Source organism: Triticum dicoccoides, chromosome 3A (genome assembly GCF_002162155.2).
Source record: "Triticum dicoccoides isolate Atlit2015 ecotype Zavitan chromosome 3A, WEW_v2.0, whole genome shotgun sequence".
Lineage (NCBI taxonomy): Eukaryota > Viridiplantae > Streptophyta > Magnoliopsida > Poales > Poaceae > Triticum > Triticum dicoccoides.
The window spans coordinates 104,003,500-104,012,027 of record NC_041384.1 but is presented as its reverse complement, the minus strand read 5'-3'; the positions used below and the strand labels follow the sequence as shown (position 1 = coordinate 104,012,027).

The 8,528-nt window shown below is 44.6% G+C and overlaps 2 protein-coding genes across 2 annotated transcripts; both read right to left on the bottom strand.

Annotated features, from left to right (window-relative positions):
- Positions 1-2,279: 2,279 nt before the first annotated feature.
- LOC119267387 (MAPK kinase substrate protein At1g80180-like) lies at positions 2,280-3,264 on the bottom strand. The gene has a single exon (XM_037548769.1). It carries the CDS (start codon positions 3,210-3,212, stop codon positions 2,883-2,885), a length of 330 nt encoding a protein of 109 aa, XP_037404666.1. The 5' UTR covers positions 3,213-3,264; the 3' UTR covers positions 2,280-2,882.
- Positions 3,265-4,257: 993 nt separating this feature from the next.
- Positions 4,258-6,268, bottom strand: LOC119267386 (FBD-associated F-box protein At4g10400-like). The gene is made up of 3 exons (XM_037548768.1): positions 5,286-6,268; positions 4,965-5,108; positions 4,258-4,846 (listed from the first exon to the last, which is right to left on the bottom strand). The coding sequence occupies exons 1-3, from the start codon at positions 6,210-6,212 to the stop codon at positions 4,451-4,453; spliced, it is 1,467 nt and encodes a 488-aa protein (XP_037404665.1). The 5' UTR covers positions 6,213-6,268; the 3' UTR covers positions 4,258-4,450.
- Between the last annotated feature and the right edge of the window lie 2,260 nt (positions 6,269-8,528).

Below are 8,528 nucleotides of genomic sequence, written 5' to 3'. Positions count from 1 at the left end.
TACATAAATGACTTTTATATTCGCAATGCTTCCATTTTGTAAACGTTCTCTTATCTTAGAAAGATCATTGAACTTTAACCCACTTCAGAGTGTAATCATCATGGAAAATCATCAAATTGAATGTAACAAGGGTCGCGCTACGCGTCCACCAGCTGATGTTTTTAAAAGATCAGCCGAGCACGAGCCGTCAGATTTGACGCATCCAGCGGCCGATGTTATCATCCACCATTGCAACACATGCCTTGTTGCGAAAAATTCTTGCAACAGACATCTTATTGCAGAACTTTTTGCAATATATGTCTTGCTGCAAAAAAAATTGCAACAGACATTTTGTTGCTTATATTTTTTTTAGATTTTTTCTGCAACAACCGTCTTGTTGCGCTTCTTTTGCAACCGAAGACTTGTTGCATGATTATTTCTACGAAACGAAGCCGCGTCGCATCACAGTAGTTGTTCGCCGTCAAGATTTGCAACAACACCGTTGTTGTTAAAATAGGTGCCTGCACTTGCCTTTATGCTGAGGACGCGTGGCACGCAGCGGAGGCCGCGGACGTAGCGTGATTATCAGCCGGCTGACGGAAATCGTTTCCCATGTAACAAACCGACCATCTGTGGTAAACTAAAACCACGGCTGCACACCTGTGCAAGCATACACGACGAAAACTCTTACTAGTAGAGGCCTAAATGGGCACAATTTCTACTAGCAATTGAATCAAAACAGTTAGGAACATAAAACTTAGGCAAACGAAAAGTTGGGATGGGTGTAGGTAAAGCAAGTGCTTGTCTTTTCATGCGACTAGCTAGCTGAGAATGTAGACGACAGTAACTGCCAGAAAGCTCTAGGGGTGGGGTGGCATGAAGGTCAAAGGATAGTGACAGGAACCTACACAAAAGCAAAGCAATTATAACACGTTCAACTAGTCCTTGCTCTCATCTTCGTCCAACATGCAAATTTTGTTTCTTCCATTTAGTACATGGACGTCCCAGCTAAGTGCTTGCTAATCAGCAACTGTAAAGACAAGACACTGAGGATATCCTCTCTCTTTTCTTTTTCAACCTATGATGACCTCGTTACCATAAGGCTGCCATAATTCTAGGATTATCTGAAGTTTCAGTACTACTTCTAGAAACCTGAACCTGGAGATGGCCATACAGCTTCGTGCTAAAAGCAAATGAGTACTACACGTAACAAGCCACATCACTCCAACCAAATGTGAAGTGCATCAGGTCAACTTGTCCACCCGGATACCACTCATGGATAAGCTTTATTAGTGCACATACCAGTCTTGTCCCTCAATTATGGGCACATACTCTACTGATTGACGTCAAATCCCGCCTAGGGCCCAGAATTACCAGCATGACTTTCAGGATTTTCCCAGGTTAAGCCGCTGGCCAACCGAACCATATTTTGGACCACCAGCATGACTATAGCAAGATTGTCATACTCCGTCAAAGTTAATACGTACAAAGTTAAGACAACTTATTTTGAGACGGAGGAAGTAATAAAGAATTAAGCAAATACTGACGTTTTGTCTACATCTCCATCAGCCATGCAAGCCACAAGAATTAGCACTATAGCAGGCTGCTAAAGCATCCATAACAAACTTCTGAACTTGGAATAGAAGAGCACCAAATTTGAAAAGGCATCAATATCAGAGGGTGGGGTGCATTCAGTACACACGGCATTCAATCTATACAAAATAGGGAAATAACCTCCAGATTTGTACTCCCTCCGTCCCGGAAAAGCTTGTGCCTCGGATGGATGTATCTAGCATCAAGTTAGTGCTAGATATATCCATTTGAGGGACAAGCTTTTTCGTACGGAGGAAGTACTTAGGTATGGATCATAATTGCTCATTTCAATCACTGTTTAGGCAAACCACCAGAACCGCTAAACCTACTCGCAGTCTATGCATCGCCTTTCCTCCTTCATAATCAACAATTAGGCCCACTTTACCTACGTAATCAGTGTTCACAGCACTCAAATTCTCAACGACCTCTCTTTGGTAACAATTCTCAACCTAGAATCCCATCTCAAGCAGCACAGAGCTTGCCCAGCCGAAAAAAAGTGCAGACAGTTCAGGAAAAAAATCAGTTGAAATTTATGAGATGAAAATTCGGTTAATTGATCATATGGAAGAGATAAAAACATTTCAAGAGACATAATAAGAACCAATCAAATTCATGGAATACCTCCTCACATCGCAAATGTAGGTCGATTCATACATTGGCTCATGGATGTGCACCATACGGATATAGTGACCTCCAAACAAGACAAATACACGGACAACATTTACAAATATAGTCACCTTTAGACGATCCAGATACAGAACCAAATGAAAACATCATGTTCATGTACAGTGGCTTATACAAGATATGTGCTGCAGCCGACATGCACAATTTCTATCATGCGCACAAAGCTAGACGAGGCGGTCACTCAAGAAAGCAGTTGCATCAGCAAACTATCAAGTGGTAGAGAAATCAGCAAAAATATGCATAACACCTTAATAAACAGATATGCTCAAACTTATCCAAACTGCATGCAACTATACGAGCGTATCACTGAGTACTACTCCCTCAATTCCATATCAAGTGTTGTACTATTTTAGAACGAAGGCTTGAGACAGAGCCCGGCTTTGAATTAACAAAGCCATCAACCAGCCAGGAAATTACAACTAAAGAGCAGAAAATAAAACTGGGGATACCAGGTACAGATACAAGCACAGAGGTGGGCAGCTGAAGAATCAAGTGTTGTACTAAATCAGTGACACTTAATATGGAACGGAGGGAGTAGCATGTATATACTCAATGGACCTGAACTTCACAAGCTCCAGAACCAGGTAACCCAGTCACACATACGGTCGATAAATACACAGATCACTCTAGTGGTACCTTCTGGCCTTAGATGGCTGTGAAGGTGCTGTCTTCCTGAAAATCCCACAGAAGATGCAGCCAGGAACCTTGGGCGACGGTGGATCCATGGCCGGGGCTACACGCCGTGTCCGGAACGCCTGGCCGCCACGCTCGGTGCCATCGTTGCGCCTGCGCTGCGCCCCGACGGACCCAACGCTGCGGGAGTGCCGTAGCTCCCTGAACTCTGGTTCCCCCGAGGTCCACTGGCTATGCTCATCCGACATGAGCCTCTCGCCCCAGACCATGCCTGATGATCCTGACCTCCTGAATGTCCGTGAAGACCTCTGCAGCCCAGCCATGGATGTAATATTCCCTGCCCTTCTTCTGGGTTTGTATCTAGGTGGGTTTTATGGATGTGCAATGAGGGCTAAGGGGGCAGGAAAGTGATAGATATGTCACAGGCTAAATGGCATGCATATCCACAGGTTGGAAAATGCAGCAAATTGTTGGGATAAGGGTCAGACGATGGTGACAGGCACATACACAGATACTGGTGAGGATTAGGATGCTTGGAAGGCGTGGCTGCACACTGAGTTGGCATGAAGCAATCATTGAGGCAAAAATATTTGACTGAACTATTTACAACATCGGTAGAATTTAAACTAGAACACTACTGCGACTCGCTCAGCTGCAGATACCTTACAGAATGTAATCTCTGATTTCATGCTTTCGATCTTTAGGTTCAAAGACCCTGTTAGTAGGGACGCCGCCATGTCTTGGCACCTATTCCTCTCCTCTCATTGTACTCTCTGATGTAACGCAGGCCTCCCCCCCACCCCCCGGTGATTGTTCAACAAAAATTTGGACAGTACTGATGTGTGTAATTTATTGAGTGAAAATATGACCGTCACAGGCATCTCCCCAACTTGTTTTTTCTTCTTCAGAAAATGGTCCTCAAGGTCAAGGTCTAGACAAGTGTTATGTACTGCTGCAACTTCTTTTCTGAGGCGAATATATGCTGCTACTGCTCATCGCTAGCATCATCAGCACATCAAACCAATTGATTCGTACCTACCCTAACAAGCCCCGATCGAGTCCTCCTGATCACACAGAATAAGCTTAAACAAACATCCATGATAGTTTTGCTTGCCAAACACTAGAGAAAATAGTCAAGGCACGTATTACAAGCCTATGGAGCAACCAAGAAAACTAAAACTCAGCCAGCAGCACAGTGGACCTAACCATGATCCAGGGGCTAATTCATCAACCTGTCTAGAGCATTGTATACTCTGGGTTGAATTGGCAGAGGTGATCGGCACATATATGATATCTGCAAGCCATGGAATGCTGCCTAGCCAGTGCTGGATGAAACAGAAAAAGGAGCACTACAAAGAAAAATGATACTAGGATAGTAAAAGCAATATAAATTCTCAAGATGTAACTAACTGCATGTCTTTTACTTCTATCAGCATCAAAGGCAGATCAATGTTGATAACACACAGTGCATAACATGTCAAATTAAACATCAGTTTCAGCTAACTTGAACACTTGCAGCTGTTCATGGTACCTGAAGGAGTGCTCTGCTTCTTCAAGTGCATCAGCGGAAAGGGTCCTTAACACAGGGATCAAACGCTCTGCGGAAGTTCCAACCATCCACCACTTTAGGACCCGCCACCACCAGTTGACAGTCCTCGCAGGCCCATGCTCCACGCGTCAGAGCCCCTGCTTTGACAATCACCTCATTCACCTCATTTGGCAATGAAATTGAGAAATCCCATGCCGACGCAAACATTTCTTGGGTAATCACAACAAGCAAAGACCGCAGCTTCTCTGCACTGCTGCTAACAAACTTGAGGAATTCGTTTTCGCCTTGTTTTCCGCGGAATTCATGGATAACCACCTTCTTGACATGTGACTTCACACATTCGATAGGATGGACCTCTTGCCAGAACTCGGCATGGTGCATTCCAGTGGGTTCATCGGCCGTGACAGACTGCAAAATGGTAAAAATGGACAGTAGTTTAATCACCTCAGTGATAGATAATCTGTTATATGAATGCTGAACGGCTGACTGAAGGAATGTGCAGTGCAGGAGGATACGAAGAAGTCACCTCGATGTGCAGCCTGTCAACTTCAGGAAAGCATCTGAGGACGCTGGCCAGCATCTTGACCTCCTCAAAGACACCAAAGTTCACCTTCAAGGCCAATGTCTTGACGCTTGGAAACACGGTGCTTGGGCTCACCATTGTATCAGGCTGCAATGCAATGCACCAAGAGAAAGAGAGATCATACTTCATTCCGTTGGTACAATGATCACATACAAGATTCACGCATAATGAAGAGGCCATGCTCCTTCTATTATCTTAAAATGTGGATACAGATTGGAATATGGAATGCCATTACTGAAAGTGAGATGCATTGAAAGGTAGTACCTTGATGACATTCTCGCCAATCTGCAGCTGGTGAATTCTCGGCTCCAAGTAACCCAGCACCCGCAGCTTGGGCGCGTCAGCAATGCTGACCCTCACAGCCACCGGTTCGTCCTCACCATCAATGGTTTTCCACAGAATGAGCCGCTCCAGGAGCGGGGCGTCCATGACGAGGACCTCCTTCAGGAAGTACTCCCAGAGGAGCACGCACTTGAGGCTTTGGCTGCGGAGGTGGACGCGCTCGCAGGTTGGGCTGAGGACGAGCGCGAGGGTGTCGAGAACGGGGCTGGAAGCGAGCAAGCGGTCGAGGTCGCCGCCGAGCATGTCGTCGGTGCCGAACAAGGTGAGTTCCCGGAGGTGTGGAAATCCGTCTGCGCCTCCACCGGGTGGGCTGACGCCGGTGTCCGGGAACGTCCAGAACCCCATGAAGAGGCGCCGGAGCGAGGCGCAGCGGAGGATGTCGGCGGGGACGACGGGGAGGCGTTCGTCGTCGGCGGGCTTGTTGACGAGGACGAGGTCCTGGACGCCCTTGGCGGCGAGGAGGCGCGGCCACTCGGCGAGCTCGCGCTCGTGCGACGCGAAATTGCAGCAGGTGATGCTGATGGTGCGGAAGGGGCCCGGGTGGTCGGCGAGGATGCGGGCGACGGCGGCGACGCGCGCGGGGTCGCCGGCCGGGAGGAGGTGGGCGTCGTACATGACGAGCGGCGTGGAGCGCCAGAGGTGGCGCCAGCGGGAGGCTAGCGCGGCCGTGCGGGCGGCGTCCTTGACGGGGAGGCGGGACACGATGTCGCGGAGGAGGTGGTCTTGGAGGGCGCTGATGCGGTCCTCGCCGGCGTATCCCGGGACGGCGGAGAGGGAGGCGACCCTGATTCTGGTGATGGCTTCGATGCCGGGGAACCACCCAAGGACTTGCTCGACGCTCGCGGCCATGGCGGCGACCGGAGGCGAGGGTTTTGGCCGGAATGGAGGGGGAGCTCCGGTGTGGAGGTGGCTGGTGGAGTAAGAAACCTTGGGCCTACCAAATCTCGGAAAGCTGGTTGCCCAGCGGCCCATGAAGCTGCATTCGTGGCCGGTCCACCGAGATGGAGTGTTCTTGCTCATCTAAAAAAAAGCAGAAGACCCCCTCAAAAAAAGAAAGCAAAAGAAGATGAAATGTTCTTGCCGTCATTTTACAAAAAGAATGTTCTTGCCGAGCATGCTGGGTTTCATGTAATTTTAAAACAATATTCAGATCATTTAATGGAAATAATTTAATGTACAAAGTGTTTATGCAATTACAAAAATATTCATGTAATTAAAAAGGTTTTTGAAACATTATTGCAAAAAAAGTTTGAAACATTAATTCATGTAATTTAAAAAGTGTTCAAACTATTTGAAAAAGTTTTGTAACTTTAGAACTGTCTGATGAATTTCAAAATGTTTAAGTAATTATTAAAAACTGATTGAATTAAAAAAGTGTTTGCTACATTTTTTAAAACAAGTTAATGTACTTAAATTAATATTTGGTTCATTCTTTATGCAATTATAAAAACACTCATGTAATTAAAATAATGATCAACAAGTTTTTTTAAAATGTTCATGCCATTCAAAAAAGTGTTCCAACCATTTAAGAAATCATGTAATTCCAAATTGTTCATGTATTTTAAAAATTACTTAATAAATTATAAAATTATTCATATGGATGAAAAAGATGTTTGAAACATCTTTGAAAATACATTCATGTAATTAGAGAAAGGGTCCGGACCATTTTAAAAATTGTATGTAGTTGAAAAAATCAAGGCATTAAAAAGAAGCAATTAGAAAAGTAATTATGCAATTAAGAAGTGTTTGAAAGATAAAATCATGTATTTAAAAGGGTGGTGCAATCATTCAAGAAAGTTCATGTAATTTGAAAAGTGTCCAATACATTTTAAAAATGTTTATGCAATTATAAATCTTAATGTAGTTACAAAAAGTGTTTGGCATATTCTTTGGAAAAATCTTCATGTCATTTAGAAAATTGTTCGACACATATTGGCCAAAATATTCATGTAATTAAAAGAAGTGTTCGATGCATTTTGATGATTGTCTATGAATCCTCATCACCGTAAGGCCGGGAAGGCGAAGAGGAGGGCCTCTCCCAACCCTACCGCCCGCTACTCCACCGTCGGTGAGCCTCATCGTTGCCACCTTCCCTGTTTCCTGTTTCCCATCTCTCTCTCTCTCTCTCTCTCTCTCTCTCTCTCTCTCTCTCTCTCTCTCTCTCTCTCTCTGATTCGATAGGTAGGCTCCACCTGTCAGCGTGTTATAACATGTCAAGTCGTGAATACGTTTGTCCTTAAGGAAAAGCAAAGCATAATAGCTTTTCTGTTATAGACATATACCCGTTTGTTGACTAAAGACGTATTTCTATCTCGCGCTTTTAACGTTAGTCCCCCCAGCATGTTCCGTAGTTTGGGACGCCAGTTCGGCCGATATGAACAATACCCTTTTCATTTTTCATAATTCAGAAAAACTTTGGAAAATCATAATTGAATATCCACAACTCCAAATGCATTAATTCATTAATTCATTTTCCTAAGTCCATCTAACCCTGTTTTCGATGATACTAATTTTATAATTTTAGGAGTCCTCGTATGCAATGTTTATTTATTATGTGTTGTTTTAATTTTTTCTAGCGAGTAGAAAAACGAACATTCTAAAGGATTTGAGGATGTTAAAGAATTGACCTGAGGACATTGAAGACCTTGTTGAGCCTGGTAAACACTCACTTCGATCATGTTCAACTCATACATGCATTATACTGGTCTAAACTATTTTTATGCACAAAAGACTATTTTCGAGAGAAAATTATATTGATAGTTGGATTAGTTATGTCCCATTTGCTTGATGGTAATGAAACCCCTTTGATATTGCTAATACCATACGTGGGGACCCCCAACCAAGCTGATGGAAGCCTCATGCGCGTCCTACATCGATGTTATGATCGGTGTATCACTGCGCACGGTCAAACTAATATTGAAAGAACATTCATACATACCGAGCTTATCTATACATATTCGCGCCCATTTGGCTAGGGTGATGAACACCACTTCAAGCATTTGGGCGGTGGATCCCAATTTAGAACTTGCCTCTAAAACTTGTGGATGATCTAAGAGAACACCTCGCGACAACGTATTTCGGGGCATGAGGTTGTCGAAGCCATTGGCATTCGCGATGGGAACCGAGGAAGAAACTTTGTTGGATGGAGAAGCATGTTAGGGTGTT